This window comes from Oxyura jamaicensis, chromosome 3 (genome assembly GCF_011077185.1).
Source record: "Oxyura jamaicensis isolate SHBP4307 breed ruddy duck chromosome 3, BPBGC_Ojam_1.0, whole genome shotgun sequence".
Classification (NCBI taxonomy): domain Eukaryota; kingdom Metazoa; phylum Chordata; class Aves; order Anseriformes; family Anatidae; genus Oxyura; species Oxyura jamaicensis.
This window is the reverse complement of record NC_048895.1, coordinates 46,976,873-46,993,881: the sequence shown is the minus strand read 5'-3', so window position 1 is coordinate 46,993,881 and position 17,009 is coordinate 46,976,873. Positions and strand designations below refer to the sequence as shown.

General features: G+C 34.4%; 1 protein-coding gene across 1 annotated transcript in view; it reads left to right on the top strand.

Moving 5' to 3' along the window:
* Positions 1-17,009, top strand: part of PACRG (parkin coregulated) — a 210,800-nt gene that overhangs the window by 95,227 nt on the left and 98,564 nt on the right. Inside the window, exon 4 of the mRNA XM_035323310.1 lies at positions 10,626-10,797. Within this exon, the coding sequence (XP_035179201.1) occupies positions 10,626-10,797 (172 nt within the window). The remainder of the gene's footprint in view (positions 1-10,625; positions 10,798-17,009) is intronic.

Genomic DNA, 17,009 nt, shown 5'->3' with positions numbered 1-17,009 from the left:
TTTTTTTTTTTTTTTTTTTTTTTTTTTTTTTTCCTGAAAGAGCAGATGAATGGCTAATAAAGCAAACATTTACATGGGGGAGGGATTCTAAATTCAGTGTCCTAAGTCAGTGTTTGTTTGATCAACGGTTGGCCCCTTTGAAGGGCCATATCTATATACACCTGAGCAGATTTGTTGTAGGTACCAAATTCAGAAAGGACTACTGAGTCATCTGATGACATTCACCTATGAAATGTCATCTTCAGTGACACCATTAATGTAAGAGTTGTCTTCAGTGACTCATTTCACAGACAGCCATGTCAGATGCCACAAGGGACTGTACTCTTCTAAAGCAAGGTTTATTTTTAACTTCATGACAGTAATATTGTCTAATCAGCTCAACTTAATATTCCTGAGTGATACATCTGCACCAAACATTTTGTTCAGATGTTTGATGTATTTAATAGAATATTTAAAAGCTGTGCAAGCAAATTTTTTTTATTTATTTATTTATTTTGAAATGTATTTGTGCTCTTCACTCCATCTCAGTTTGTGCAATTCATGCCAACCTCCACATTTATCCTAGTAAGGTAGTGGGACTGTGTACTGTCCTTGAGCATAGACACTGTTCAGTACACAGCTAGCACAGTCTCTGACATAGTTTTGTCAGGGTCAGAGAATGACTCCTGCCCTGTTCTGGTTATATGTATAGATATACCTCATGCAAATATCTTTTCGTCACACTGTAGATTATAAATTCTGAAAATTATGAGCCAGTTTTGAGTTCTGACTTATTTGGAATGACACCAATTTTCACAAAGAGAGGCTTTTAACTTCTCTGTGTCAGTCTGATCTGTTTGTTCCCAAATTTGGCCTTGTAATTTACAATAATCTCCTGGATATCGCTCTCCATAGTTCAGTATTAAAATAGACAATGCCATCACAATGTTTGGTATCAGCCAGCAGATGGTGTAGTATTCCCTTCCATTTCTGAGGCTCTATCAATGTCTAGAATCTGTTCACTTTGTATTTGATTCATCTGTTTGCAGTGTACCTCTGGGGACCTTCCAACATTTCATAGCATATTGTCTCATTCCACCAGACCATGACTGAAAAGTGTGAGATAAATTCAGAGCTGTCTTTCAGGACTCTTGGAGGCCATGGGCAAAGGATTTCTGGTGGTTGACCTCTTCTTTTTAGACAGTCTTCTGCTCCAAAACTTCTTTTGGTCCATGCTCCTTCCCAGACATACTTACAAACAATGAGACTACTTTGGTTTTCCTCCTTTAGTATTCTTCTTGAAGTCTGTGAAGATTCATACACTGTGGTTCTGCTTACTCCAAAATTTTTCAGGAAGTTCTGATTACAGAACTGACCTAGATAAACAACTTTCATGGTAACTGTCTCAATAAATTTTTTTATGTTTCTTTCTGGATTCTGGATAGTTCTCTTGAAATGTTCAGCCATTGCTCTTTCCTGGGGAGGAGAATCATCATCACAACATGGGAAATTGGAACAAATGAGACTATTGGACCAATGGAGCAGATTCCCAAATGGATATACCACTAAATAACTTTGAAAGTTGGGGGATGACTTTCAGGAGTTGTGAGTCAAAAAACCATCAGTTAATGCAATTGCTTTGTCAGTGTATGCCAGAGAACACTTACAGCTTCTTGGCACTCTCTGAAAATCCCTTGGTCTTCTATCAGCCTTTGGACTTAAGAATCAATAAGGGCTTAACTTAAGTTTCCACCCTTAAGAGATCCTGTTAAACAGTATAGAGATGAATACAGTTCTTGTGACTATGGGGCAGCCACCATATTGATCAGATATTTTTTACCTATTCTTTTTTTCACCTTGCTGGAAGTATGTTTTTTCTGTCTATAACCTATTCCAGGAGAGTAAAGTATTACAGACAGAGAGGCATACACACCTTAAAGTATTCAAGTTACTGGAGTAAACTTATCCACCCTTCTGAAAACAAAGGTTTTTTATACATTTATATATAGTATATATATATATATATATATATGTATATGTATATGTATATATATATATACATTTACATATATAGTATCCTAACTAGTATTAAATATTACTGATACCTTTTGACATGATATGCTATTAAAATATCATATATATATACATGTATATATATAATATATATTATTTAAAATATCATATTATTATAGTGACCAAATTGTGCCTGGTACAAACTGACCAGTTTCTTGAATGCGGTTGAAATTTGGTTTGTTACTTAGTTACATTAGTGGTACCAATAGGTCTCAGTAAGTTTTAGAGATTTACAGTTAGACATCCTGAGTAATTGGGTCACCTTTAAACATATTTGTTTTTCAAATAAGCTTATGGAAATAAGTATGGAAATAAAGTCCAGTTAGGAGTCCTATGCTAGGGCTTCTAGGAAATGGAGGAATGTCCAGGAGTCTGTGCATCTTGCTTACATTTGTTACTTGATTTTTAAAATGGGATAGTCTAGGTCTGGCAAGAGATTGACTAGATGTCAGTGTTTTGATTTTTTAACTGATAATTGTGTGTTTATTTCCTTTCAGAAATTAGTTCAGCGAATGTGCTGACAGTAACAGCTTGCTTTACCACCTTTTGTATAAGGCAGCTTGCTACGACAAATTATCCCCTCATCTGAATCCATACTATAAATCATTTAGATTTCATTGTATGTATTCAATATACTGTAGAACTCAGTTCCTGCGTATTCCTTGGAATAGTGGTGGAAGAGGTATAACCAAAGGTAGTAAACTTAAATTCATTCAAAATTAGCTGAAGTTGACCACCAACCTTTTACGAAGAGTTCCCCTCATTGTGACATCTCAGATAATTCTGGCAACTTAGCACAAACTTTTATTCAGCTCCAGTCAAAAAATTTTAACTAGGTCTTTCCAGTACCAATGTGGCATTAATAGAACCGTAATGAGTCACCAGAGAATGACCTGACCTTCCATGGTAAACATCTTCCTCCTGGAATACTCCTCTCAGAGAGGAGTACTTAGAACTTAGGACTCACTCTGCTCACAGAGCAGGCAGAGAGCAAGACTCATAAGCGGAGCTCCGGGCCTAGAGGCAGAGAACTGTTTTCACTATTCTCACTTTCCTCCCAGATAACCCTCATTTTTTACAGGAACCTAATGAACTTTTCGCCTGAAGCACTAGGAGAAGATTACTTTACTGGAGTTCATAAAAAAATGTATCATCCTTCCTTGGCTGGTGCTGCATGTATCCCTTTCAGTCTTCTTTCAAAATCGTATTCCAGAAGCCAGAATTTTTTATAGCTTTCAGAAGATTCAAGATGGTAGCAATTAGAAAAGACAATTAGAATAATAAAATTTTAAAAAGTATTCATAGTTACAAACATGAGTGGGCCTTAATATTGATAAATGCAATTACCAGAAGCTGCAGCATTGCAAATTGTAAAAATAATTTACAGTTTTTACTTTTCTATCTTACATTCGATCTTCATCACATTGGTAAATCATTTCATTTTGTCAGTCAATTTCAATTGTTTGCAATACTCCATCATTTCTATCATTCTGAGTAATACTTTTAATTTTAAATGGTGGCCTGTGATAATATACTAACCAGCATTATTTCTACAAATCCCCAGGGCACTCCACCATTAATGTTTTTGCTTCTTGTACTGTAACCAGCTTTTAATTCATGAAAGGACTTCATTTTGGCTCCTGTGGCTACTAAGTTAACTTAATAATATCCTGAAAAGGACTCTATTGAAAGCTTTTTGAAATCCTAATTCAATATCTAGAACCAGATATCATTTGTCTATTATTTTAACTCTTAAAACTGTCCCTTAAATTGCTTTTAATAAGCTGAATCTCCAGAGTACAGTCTACAGATTTCTGCTCTCTGTCTAGCAAGCTTGTTTCATAAGAGCAAGAGACATATAAAACCTGTAATTTAGCATCAGAAAACAACTTCTCAGTTCTTACTAAAGTTACAAGACAACCAGCTGAGTCACTGGGCTCTTGTACATTTAGGATTCTGATTATACTTCTTGGAACTATAGATTCTTAAAAGAAAATCAACCCCAAAAGTAGGTTGTTCTCATTAAGAGAATTTTGCAAATGTCATGTGAAATCAAGAAGATTAACTGCATGATAAGACATGAGTGAATAGACGGTGAATTTACTGAGAGGACTGTGTCTTCCTTCCTGTTTTGTACAATTTTCCATGCTTACTAATAATGCTATCCAAAAATATGCAGTTACATCTTTGGAGATTTATGTGATGGAAAAACTTTTTCTGTGTTGGTGGGATAGGAATAAAACCTAAAAACACACTGATTGTAATACGTGCATGATAGGTGTCGTTTTTGGGGGGGTTATTTTTTTTTTTTCTCTGACAGTGCTCAGAATTCCCCCATCACAATATGTTTTTGCAATTTGTGAGTGAGAGTATAACTTCTCTGTTGGTCAGAATAAAGGAATAATGGGAAAGGCGTAAATAAGAAATAAATTGATCACATCTATATACAGAACCACATTTCCTGCACACAAAATACACCTGTTCCCTTTAGGATTAACTTTGAAATTGCACAACTGCTCCAAAGAAATACACTAATGTAGACTCACCTTAGAGCATTTGAGGAAATATCTCTTCTTATTTTTCTAGTTAACAAAGTGAACAGAGTACTGCTGCTATTTTATTCTCTGTATTAGAGGTTTTCTGCCCAATTTCCCACCTAGAGGTAATTGTCAAGAGAAGGTGATAGGAACAGTCTCACAGAACACTCTTATCATGAGAAATCACTATTCTAATTTGCCTTTCAGCCATTTGGTTTCTGCATTTTTATTATATTTTACAATATATATTGTTTATGAAAATGCAAATATTAATGCATAATGATGTTTTAAAAGTTTTCACAATTGACCATAAAATGACCAATTTTTCATGTTGTCTGAAACTTGTGACAAAATTCAATAGATGGATGATTTTAGTTGTGCATTACATACATTGTGGAAGGTTTCCTGCTATTTTATGCCATGTCTTAATTATTAAAACAAAATAAAACTTTGGATAGTTGTTTTTAATTTTGGCCACAGACATTTTTTTGCTGTGTGGTCTTCCTGCTTATCTGTATTTTTTCTGTTTTTGTGTTATTTGCATAAATGCCAAAGAATTTCAAGTTAATTTGAAAGATAGCTTTGCATTAATAATTGTCAAAGAGAAAGGAAATTAATGCCAACAAATGAGAAAACAATTGCTTGGCCACTCTTTCTGAATGAGATAGAATCAGTTGACATTCTTTCCTGATTTATAATTCATTCTTCATAATTCATTCTTAAAAGCATAAAGTAAGAATGTTATGTTTCATCTTATTAAGTGGTAGCAAATATTCTTTGAGCAAGAAATGAGGGTATATGAGTTATTTTTAAATGATTCTGTACTGACACAATGCATTGTATGTGTCTTGCTGGGATGGTCAAAGTCACCCACTGTTCTTCCAGTATGGTTTAAAATGAACTGCATGTTGCCTAGAGTAGATAAGTGAAGATCAATACATATGCCTCCAAAAGGTAGCCAGAGTCTTCCAGCAACCTCCTTATTGTCCTTTTACTTTCAGCCTCTGACTTCGAGGTGGGAGGGATTTACCTCCACTTAGCGTTCTCTTTTTCTGGGACAGTGTTATCCTCTTTGTGTTTCTTTTCAGAAAGGTGTCCACTGGTGTCTAATTAAATGCTTGCAAAATTGTAAATTGCATGACTCTTATAAATGCATGGCTCCTATGAATGCAAATTATCTTTGCACGTAATGTAATGCTTATATTAGGCTATTGCAAATAAAAGAGATGAGTAAAATGTAGAGAAACAATACATCTCTTTCTGTCGTACTCTAACATTTAACATTTAGCGTGCTTATGGAACTTTTACAATGTATTAATAAAACTGTGTAAGGAAAACAATGGAATGCTTGGGTGTATTAGGATAACATATTTTTCATGCTTTCCTAGAAACCACTTGATTCTGATAATCTAATAATGATTAGAGTTCAGAGAGACAATAAAAAGTTAAAAAACATTTGTTTTCCTTTTTCCTTTTTCATTTTTTCCCCAGTTTGATGTATTCTTATGTGCCAGCTTGTCCCTGTTCCTTACCATGAGGAATTCATGGGAATATAATCTGGTTGTTTTGTAGTAGGATAAATATAAATATATAGGGTAAATTGATAATAATAATCTTGCTAGTTCCCTGTATAATAGTAATGCTTTCCTATCTGTACTAGAAATATCTGATACATTTTAAATAATAGCTGCCCTTTTCATATCTGCATCATGTTGGTGGTTCATAATGATTAATTGGTCTGCTCAACTCTTTTTGCTGTTTTACTGCATCATGTTGATGAACTCCTGTACTGTAGCAGAAATCCTTGCTTGTCTGTCACTTTGACATTGCATGGGATACTGTAATGACCTATATCTCATAACCATTTTTGGTCATTCTGTTTTCCTTGTAGGTGACCCTCCTTGATATTGGCAAGATCTGCCCTATCTGTACACCTAGCAAAGTGTACACTGATAAAGTCAAAATCTAGGCAGTACAATTAATAAGTTTGTTTGTTATTTAAATTATTGTGAGAAGTTAAATATCTGCAGAGTTAAATGTCTACCTTTTCTAAAATGTTCTAAATTCAGTTTCACTAAATTAAAATATTTCTGTTAGGGTGCATATCTAGTTACTCTCTTGCCATTTTCTGTTTCCCTTAAATCAGATAATCTGTTGTTTTCCACTTTATAGATTATCAGATTGCTTTAAATATGACTGTTTAGGAAAGGCCAATAGCATACTAATTGTCAAGCTTCCATATTTTAAGTTCTCTCAAATAAGTTCTCTCTTCATTTATCAGGCAGATAAGCCAAGGAACTATTTTTACTATTTACAATGTAAACTCTTCATCTAGCTTTTCATTTTCTCAGCAGACTTTCATCTCGCTATTAGCTGCTTCATAGGAACAGATTTTCTGCAAAACAAATTATCTCTAATTTTGATACTGGCGTTAGTTTCCTTGCATATTGTTGTGCATTGGTGTGTTATACATATTGGTAAAACAAGTATAAACTCTATATTGTTTCTTTTTCACCTTGAGAACTTGTAATATGCATAGGTAGCATAGAACTTTCATGAAACAGAAGATTTTACTGATGCTAATACAGCGGTTTTCATCATCTGATCATATTTTATAATAATTTATCATTTTTTTTTAGTTGGTCTAATTGCTGAAATTCAGATTCTGGATTCTCACAACTTACAACCCCATTAAAAAAAGTATAGAATTTCATAATAATTATTTTGAGACTTATTAAAATCTGTAGTTGCAGCATTGTTGTCAGATGTGGAGAAGTTTTGCCAAGAATTTGAGCTCTAATCAGCATTATTTGTGGGTGGATGTGAACAACAGAAGAATTTTGTGGGAGTAAGCAGAAAAATCACATTTTTCTCCGTACAGCTGTATAATAGCCACTTTTAAAAGCTAAATAGTAAATACAGAAGGAAAAGGTTTCACAACATAGAATGTAAGATAAAATATTTCTGGCTTCCATATTGTGGGAGTTATTATAGAGCACAAAATGCTAAGTAAAAATTAGTTGTATGCTTGGACAGCTGACACTTCAAGAAATGAGATAGAAATCAGGGTCCTTTTCAGAGCCACGCCAGTAGCCATCCACTGATGGCTTTGGAACCAACTGAAAAGTAAGGAGTATACACAAATGCTTTATTATGTAATGCTTGAAATACCTGTGATACCTGTGTAGTGTAGAGATTTTGTTTCAAAATCAAGCATTTGTGTCGTGAAAAAAAAAAAAAAAAAAAAAAAAAACTGAAAAAGTTTTTGACCACATAATCTTTCTTCATGTCTGGAATGCAAAAAGCATATTTTAAGGGGAAAGAACAGGTAAGAAAAATTGCTCAGACTATGAAAACCTCTTTGAGAAAAAAAAAAAAAAAAAAAAAAAAAGAAAGATAACTGTAAAGAATAGATGAGGTATTAGTAGAGAGGAAGAAAAAACATAAGGGATTCTATTACATGTGGTTTGAGCAAAATAGTTGCAAATCTTGATTCAGTAGCATAACAAGAGTGTGTATTTCCATGGAAATAGTTTGTAATTTTGAAAGAGTTGTCCAAAGTGCATATAAGGAATGGATTAAAAAAAATAATAATAATCTGATAAAGGTGTTTTTCATTGTACTAATTGTGTATCTTCATTTTCATGCCTAAAGCATGGTCCTGCTTCTCCATCAAACCTTTTTTGACCACCTGGCCATTTCTTACATGATACAGGCTTCTCTCTGTGTAGTGAATAATGGGGTTTCTGAATTAGGCTTTTTACCAGAAGTTTGTAGTTGCTATATCTTCTGTTCTCAGTCACTCTGTGGGCACACTTATTTTACCAGTTCACAAGTATTGTCAGTAGCATGCTGTATTCTTAAGAAACACCCACCCCCCCCCCCCCAAAAAAAAAAAAAATAGTATCGAGAATTTAAATATCTTTTTATTATATGTTTTGTAAAGATCTTCATATGTGCTTGTTTGGTGTAGTTATTTTTGAACTTTCACATGAATTGACCATGGAATATTGACCCTAAAAGCATCTGATGAAGGTGTTATAAGAATGTTTTCCGTTCTTAAACAAAAAGCCAACAAGCAAAACACACAGAGAAGCCATCATATGTGGTGTTTTGGGTTCTCCTGTGGGAATGTTTACTTGTTTTTTTTGTTCCTTCCCCTGCATGGTTCACTACAGGGACTTGATTTTATTCACATTTGTAGGTAAATAGGTATAATGCATTCATTCTTTTTAGTCTGTTGTTAGAGGTTAAAAATCAGTGTATGTGAGAGTATTTAAGTATGTAATTGGCACTACATCTGCCAATAGTGAGATACTCACAGCAAATATAAAACACTTATTTTCAAGTACCTCTTCCACTTAAATGTGCAAGGAGCAGCTGAGGTCCCTTGGTTTGCTCAGCCCTGAGCAGAGCAGGCTGAGGGGAGGCCTCATGGCTGCCTGCAGGCGGACAGGCAGGCGCTGAGCTCTGCTCTCTGGGGACAGCAACAGGACCCGAGGGAACGGCATGGAGCTGGGACAGGGGAGGGTCAGGCTGGGGGTTAGGAAAGGTTCTTTGAGAGGATGAACAGGCTGGAACAGGTTCCTGGGGAAGCTGTAATGGCACCAAGCCTGTCAGAAATCAAGAAGTGTTTGGACAATGTTTAGACATACAGTTTGATTTTTGAGTGGTCCTGCATGGACCCAGGAGTTGGACTCAGTGATGTTGTTCGCAACCAACTTGGGTTATTCTATGATTAATTTTCATTTATCATAGATGAATCAGTTTCAATGTGAAAGACTGAAGTGGTCCAGTCAGTAGCTAAGATATGCAAGATATTCAGGTCTGCTCAGCATCAACCAGGGAGGAAAATGAATGGCAGTGGCAAACAGAGAATGCATGTCTGCTACTTGCTTGACTTCCACAATTTAAGTGAGAATTCTATTCCCAAACGATATTCAGGAATCAAGGGCTGGGGATTATTTTGCTTAACCTGATTAACTTTTCTTTAGGATTTTTTGAGTTTAAACATAGTCTATGACAAAGCTTGTTGACTGTGAAGGAGGAAGCACCTACCAAATTCCAAAATATAATCTCACTAGAAAAATAGGGTAGCAGCTAAGCAGTGGTTGCCTGAAGTGGTTGATTGGTCTCTCCGTGATTTTGAGGATCTTACTGTGTTCAGAGAAAGTGCCTGGCTGTTGAGCTAAGTTTAGCTATACTCGGAGCTCTAATAGCCTGAAAGCAAACAACTTCTGGTTCTTTCTGGCTTTCCTGAGTGTATGTAACATCAGGTTGTATGTAGAAGAATGGGGAAGAATACTTGGATAGAGTGTGAAATCCCTTACAAATTCATTATCATGGTATGTTTAGCACACTTTCTATTTTAGGAATGGAGGGAGGTTCCTATTAAGAATAGGTACCTAATTTTTCTTCACCTGTTTTCGCAGTAGAGACCCATGGAATTTCTTTAGAATTCTGTTCCTGAAATCAATAGTAAACAAATTTTGGTCAATATCCTAGAAAGTTGCAGATTCAGTATACATATGGATACTTGATGGTTAATTTTTAGTTACAGGATTCTTTCTTATTTGTTTGTATAAATGTCCAAGTGGAAACCTAAAGATCAGATATTTCTGAAGTAAACAGAACGTTATTCTTAAAGTAGCTGCATTCATTTGTGTGGGTGACTTACAAAGTAAGGTCTATAAGTGAGAATATCAGAATCTGGTACTGACTTACCAGAAAGCCTTCAATTGCTAATTTCAGATATTTGAACCTCTGGTTTCATCTAAATAGATGATTTGAGTGTCAGCTATTCAGAAAATATGTTGGAGCATATTAATTTTCATTCTGATCTTTAGGTCTAATATTTCTGTATTTCATTTATCTGATGATAAACCCTACTGGAGACTTAATGTTATTCTGCAGTAATATAAAATCATTATTATTTAAATGTACTTGTGTAGATGGCAGTAATTATCTATCAGGCTGATCATGTTGCATTAGTTTTGTATAATTGTATTTATTTGACTAATTATTTTATGTTTTCAGGTAGAGATTGAGAAGCTGGACTATCATTATTATCTGCCTTTGTTTTTTGATGGGCTTTGTGAAATGACATTTCCATGTGAGTTTTTCGCACGTCAAGGAATCCATGACATGCTGGAACATGGTGGAAACAAGATTCTTCCTGTCATTCCTCAGCTCATTATCCCAATAAAAAGTAGGTGAAGATGTGTGGAAAATAAAAACAAACAAAACAAAAATAAGCAACTAAAACTGCACTTATACATTGTAGATTTTTGACAAGTTGCTAATTAAGCAATAAAATATGACAGGCCATACATACAATGCAAACCTGAGTAAATTGTGAGGTATAAGGCCAGAAGGTGTATGCCTTCAGTCACCTGGTAGGTGCAGTGCTCCAGAAAATTAGACTGCCTGGTGAGTCTTTTTCTTATTGCAGTATGGCTCTTATCTTCTGAAATTTGAAGTGACATTTTCTTACCTATTTTTTATATATTTATTATACAAATCTAATACTGTATAAAACAGTTTATAAAACAGTTTATCTGAAATGACAGGAGAAATCACCAGATGAAACTTAGAGGATTATGTTTCTTTTTTCCTTTTGTTTATTCTACAATGGTATTATTATATTTATTCTCTAGATCTCTTTTCTATAATCATTATCATTACTTCCCGTGTATGTATATATTTATATATGTATATATAAACTGGGAGTTCTGTCTGCCATATGAATGCTGTAGGTAAAATTTTGGCATTCAATATTAATTATATTATTAAATATTAATTTTCAAGTTTTCATATATTCAAGCCTTTTTTGTTGAAAGATTATGTGAAAGATAATAAATTTTGTAAGTACAGGTATAATACTACTAAGACTAAAATTTATTTTATTGAAATACCTATTCCTTTCCTCTTCTTTAACTTAGTTCCTTCAGTAGATATTCTGAACCATCATCCTCTAGTTTGGTTTTATGAATCTTAAGTCTAAGTGCTACACCTATATTAGTAAATTAAACAGTGTCATGGTGCACTCCTGGGAGTGGGAACATGATAGTGTTAATTTCTTAGAAATGGAGTTTCAATTCATGCTAATTTGCCCTCTCCTGAAAAATTCTTGGACGTAGGCCAGGACCATTCCCAATAGGCAGTTTTGATGCAGCCACCTTTTTCTTTTTTTAAGGGGGGAGATAATGGAAGCTTGGTAAGTCAGCTAATGTTAATCTATGCCACCTGGCTTCCATTTAATTCTTCAATTGCAAACCATATAATCCAGTCCTAAAAAGTCCATATTTATTAAACTTGGTTTATATTCTGTGGTTGATCAGTAATGATATCATTGCTTTCCTTTGGCCTATTTTCTGGGAATGATTCATCATCCATGCTAATACAGAACAAAATGGAGTAATTGTGTTTGTGATACAGAATGAACAGTCAAACACAATTTTGGAAAAGGGGAAAGGGATTATAGTTTGGAGCCTTATGATACCAGTATATTATTGGAAAGATCAGAATTACTGTTGTTTGTTTCATTCACTTTATTATCCTTTTAAAAAGATCAATTAGAGATGTCATTATCTGTATCTTACTGTAGATTTTGAAAATGTCAAAAGGTGTATGTAATATTCAGTAATGGTTACTCTGTAAGTGACACTTGTGAAAGGTTATGAAAAGAACATTACAAGTTTTTTCTCTCAAAAGGGGGAATATATAAAGAGAGGAATCATGGCATTTCTTTAAATCAGTATTTTCAACACCATCCAAATTTATTTATAACAGTATCACTCTTTTTGAAAGCTGAAATAGTTTCTCCAGAAAAAACTGCAAGTTTATGACAGCAGCTCCACACTTAGGATTTAAAAGTCTTGCTGAGACTAGAATCTAGCTTCAAAATCATTATCTAGAAGCTTTAGCTGTTACACAGCTTTTAGCATTAGAAGAAGACTGCTAGGTAAGAATATTTATATGGGCTTGATATATAGACTGTTAAATTGAATCAGAATTTAAGGTGCTGAAACCTATTCAAGAATCTGCTGAAACCTATTCAAGAATCTGCTAGCTAAATTTAGTTGTTGGCTCTGTTTTATTTTATTGTACACCACTTATTTTTTATTTTAAAAAAACAACCTCTGTATTGACTTTAATAAGTGAAGAGTCTAAATATTATCAATGACAAAGGCTTCTTCCTAACTAAATGCATATTAATATTCTAAAATGACACCACCACCTAAGGAATCTGAAAGTGTGTACCTCTAAGAGTGTTTTAAATGCACTATGCCCATGTAATATAACAGTATAGACAGAGCTGTATATTTTTGTGACTCAGCTGCATCCACAATAAGCTCAGGTATGTTTTACACATATTACTGTTACTGAAGTGTCCCTCTGGGTGAGTTATATCTGATTAACCAGTCTTCTTTTAGACCACTACCATATTTCTGCTGTGAAAGAGTGAATCAATTGATTGTTAGGCATCATAATATATATGATGGAGAGGAAAGGGATAAAAGAAAGACAGAAAAATAACTCTGCAAATGGAATGCTTTTAAAAGCATTTTTTTCTCCTGCATGTGCGTCAAAGGGAAATATTAGTAAAGGGCTGCTCGCAAAAACATTTTAAATTAAATATTAGAATTCTTTTTTATATTTTAGTGATTTACGTAGAGATCTGCCCTCCTGCCCAAGACATTTGCTTTTGCTTAAAGTTCAGACTTTTTGAAAACTATATCTTAAAGATTAAAATAATTTTTTTAATGAATCTGGGGGTTACTGTAAGCTAATTGTTTCTACAGATTTTCTTCTAGTTATACAAAGAGGCAATGACTAACAAAAGAGAGATAATTGAAATTAACAGATAAAACTTCTTTTCTAAAAAACACACAAAATACGGTTAAAATAATTGACACGAATGCTATTTAGTTGAAACATAATTGCTTATTTTTATTTGTCATATGGAAAGACTTTTATTTTTTTAACTCAGAGGAAGAAAAAAAAATCAGAAATACTGATTTCTCAAAAAGAAAAATATTCAAAATATACTTCAATTTCTCAAAATAAAAATTGATAATATATTTTACTTTGATTTTACTTTGCAGTGGCAAAGCATGATACAATAGCTTACAAATACAGTCATTGTATGACATAAAAATAGGAAAAACAAATTACCTGTAATGTCAGGCCTGTAAGGAAACCAACTGAAAAATTAGAAAATGTAAATAGATCAAGATGTTAAGACTTTTAATTCTCTTTCACAGATAGCATTGGCAAATCTATTGTATTAGTTGTTTAAACAAGAACAGAGTTCCCTAATTTGAGATATTCTGCAAATACCAAAGAGATGTAGAGGTATTCTAAAAGTTTTGATGCATAACACACAGTATCTTCTCCCTTGCCAAGATCCGTACTGTGCTTTTCATGTTGTAGACAAGGAAGGAGAAGGAAGGAGACTAATTTTGCCCCACATCAAAAACTGCATCTCTGGCAGAAGGCTGAATAGAACCCAGATACATATCTCTGGAGTGGCAAGCAGAACTGCCTGTAAGACGTATTTTGTTCCCTTATTTTTAGGGCACAGAAAGTGGCCCTCACTAAGTCTTTCAGTAACGCACTGATTTATCTTAGAACTGACTTGTGGCCTAAACTTACCTATAGACAGCCAAGAATAGCCAGGAAAAAGGGTGTGGGAGTGAGAGAAAAAGAGAACACTATTTGCTTACCAATTAAATAATCCAGTTCTATATTCTGTACAGTCATAAGGAGAATGTAAAATTATTTTTGACCCATTTTTTGGAGACAAATTTCTTTTACTATTACATTTGCCATGACAGATGCCAGATCAGAAAGGTCATAATTCCTTTCGTTTGCTATCATTAGGTTTCTGGATCTCTGAGGTTCCTGAATGCAGAATTCACCAGGTTTGACATGAGACACAGAGGCAAAAACACACGCTGAGGGGGTCAGGAAGCTGCTACCCCTTTGTCTTGTATTTCTGTGAGCAACATCAGGGACATCCAACACAGTGTGTGGAAGCACCTGGTTTCCTATCAAGGGCACCCCTTTCTCTTCATCAGCAGCAAGCAATTACTTTTTCTTTGTTGGCACATAGTTATAAGAGCTTCCAACCCCTTCACACAAAGCAACCAATCGTTCCACCTCCCACTCCAGTTCCTTGCAATTGACTTTTGCTAATGTAATTGTTTTTCAGAGTGAAGTTACTTTTAAACCTGGATGATTTCAGTGTTCTAGTTTATAGCTGCACCATCAAAAATGAAGGAATAGTAGACAATAACACAGAAATTGGAACAAATAAGTAGAGATGATTAGTAGGAACATCTTGATAAATCTTTGCCAATGAAGAAAATCATGTGAAATTAGACAATTAGGAATCTCGGATCACCAGGTTGTCAGAATCTTTTCTGTTCTGTGCTGTGAATCCTAAGAAAGTCTGAATTTAAGCCTAGAAGCCAATAAAGCTCATGTCTTTGCACATGAAATGTTACTTAGAAGTACTGTTTCTGTGGAAGTATTGTTCCTACACAGTGCAGACCAGTATTTCTCATTTAGTCCAAAAAGAGCAATCTCTGTACTAAAGAACATTGAAATTTTTCTGAGTTTTTTTCCACATTTCTCTCCTGTAGTCTCTGTCATTCACTACAAGTGATTGTAATTAGGTTTATGTTAGATTCTGAAAGTCAAAACTGGTCGCCTCAGGTGTTTTCAAATCACACAAACTGGATTCCTTGTTGCTCGTCTTTACTACTGTCTTTGCGGAGAAACTGTTTCTCATTCAGTAGAAATAAATCTCATCAATGTTTGGAAAGTGAACTTTGCAATTAGCTTCTTTCACTTTTTAAGTTGGAGTTAAAGGTATTCTCTCCTGGAACATCATATTTATTAAGACTGAATTTCACCTGCCATTTTATCACCCAGACATTCGGTACTATAAGTCCTTCTGCAGCCCTTTGACATCTGGAATAACTTCATTATCATCAGCAAACTTTCACTCATTAGTGACCATCTCTTCCAAACCACCTGTGGCTTAGCTGGAAGGTGCGAACTTCAGCACAGATTTCTTCAATGTTCTACTAGTGATCTTCATCCTCTGTGGCCATTTATTGTTACCCTCATTTTCTATCTCTAGGATATTTATATGATTTATATGAAAAATATGGCAAAACTGAATGATTCAAGAGTCATCAGTGACAGACCTTATGAAATACTTTTTGAACGTCTCAGAAAACTGTATTGTTTGGCTTTTCTTGTCCACATTCTAATTCAAGGATCTACAACACAGTTAGAACACTTTCTATTAATTTCTGCAGTAGAGATGCCAATATTACTGGTCTTCTGTTCTACAGATCTTTCCTGAAATCCTTTTTAAAAATTATATCACATTTCACTGATAACAAAGCTGGTTTCATTGAGAGGGTACTCAGTGCAGTTTAATACCCTGAGACAGCACAGGGGGTGGAATACATCAATGGATAGAGGGGAACACTGTAAACTGGCATTACCACTAAGCTTTATGGGTCTCTACTCTTACTGTATTCTTTATACTTTTTAATTTAACAGAGCCTGCAAATGTTAATAGAATTAAAATTTTGCAGTTGCTGATCAGTTACAAGCACAACTAGTGCTGTAAAAATACAATGACTTTCTCTTGTGTTCTACTAGATCATATTTCTTAAAAATATCAATGATTCAGTTCTGAATCTTGGCCCTTTGTGTGCCTTAGGCTTTAGTTTTACAGACAAAATCTTTGATGCCAGAATTAGCCTAAGGTTTTCATGCCTTGCCCCGTATTCCTCCTTCCCATCACCTTGCTGCAACACTCCAATCCTGTTTTACTGGAAGAAGTGTCTGTACAGAAATATTGTAAATTGGATCAGTATCTTACCTGACTTCAAAAAAGAGCACAATATTGTTATTCTGGTTTTCATTGACTTGATTGAAACACTTTGTAATAGCCTTAGTTACTATTCTGTAAAATCAGCATAATAAATCATTTCAGGGTATTATGCATTTTGAATGTTTTGGACAAAATTATCTTAAAGAAAAGCTTTAATCAATTGCATTTTGTGAACAATTCATATTAATCATTCTGTAAACCTGATTCTGTGAAATTAAGTAAAGAAACCTTGACCAATAAGATTAAGTAGGCCACAACAATAGAAGCACCTTTACTCAGTGCTTGTACCTCTGCAGGAGTCCTGCTCTATGTATCTTGTTCTGCTTCAAGTAAAGAACTTTCTAAAACAGGTGCCTCATTTGCCAGCTGACTGAATATATGAATGCAGACTAACTTGGTTTTAATCTTTGGTTTTGAGACCTAAGTAGAGAATGGAAACTGTCAGTGCATTTGTAAACACAGATTCACGGTTGTTTTTGGAAAAGGGGTTGAAGATAATT